Consider the following 504-nt stretch of genomic DNA (forward strand, 5'->3'; position numbering starts at 1 on the left):
ACCCCCTTTCCAGTGCACCCCCGGTCCCCTCCCCGCTGACCTCTCCATGCCCCCCTTTTCCCGTGCAATCCCCGGTGTACCCCCTTTCCCGTGCATCCCCGCCGCGCTCTCCGTACACCTCCCCGGTGCCTTCTCCACTCACGCTCCCCCCGTCCATCCCCGCTGCGCACTCCCTGCGCTCCCGGCCATGAACGGCGCGCGGCCATGAACGGCTCAGCGACGGGCTCCGAGGGGGGCTGGCAGCCCAAGTCGGTGATCATCCCACTGGTGTACTTCATCATCTTCCTCGTGGGCACGGTGGGCAACTGCCTGGTCCTGGCCGTGCTGCTGCGCAACGGGCAGGTGAAGAACACCACCAACCTCTTCATCCTCAACCTGGGGGTGGCCGATCTCTGCTTCATCCTCTTTTGCGTCCCCTTCCAAGCCACCATCTACACCCTGGAGGGCTGGGTGTTTGGGCCCTTCATGTGCAAGGCCGTCCACTTCTTCATCTACCTCACCATG

At 64.9% G+C, this 504-nt stretch overlaps 1 protein-coding gene across 1 annotated transcript in view; it reads left to right on the plus strand.

Moving 5' to 3' along the window:
• Window positions 1–204: 204 nt before the first annotated feature.
• The window catches only part of LOC104169435 (galanin receptor type 2-like), a 2,481-nt gene continuing 2,181 nt past the window's right edge, over window positions 205–504 (plus strand). The window contains exon 1 of the mRNA XM_009710351.1: window positions 205–503. Within this exon, the coding sequence (XP_009708653.1) occupies window positions 205–503 (299 nt within the window). The remainder of the gene's footprint in view (window position 504) is intronic.

The sequence above is a fragment of the Cariama cristata genome, unplaced genomic scaffold (assembly GCF_000690535.1).
Source record: "Cariama cristata isolate BGI_N322 unplaced genomic scaffold, ASM69053v1 scaffold28500, whole genome shotgun sequence".
NCBI lineage: Eukaryota > Metazoa > Chordata > Aves > Cariamiformes > Cariamidae > Cariama > Cariama cristata.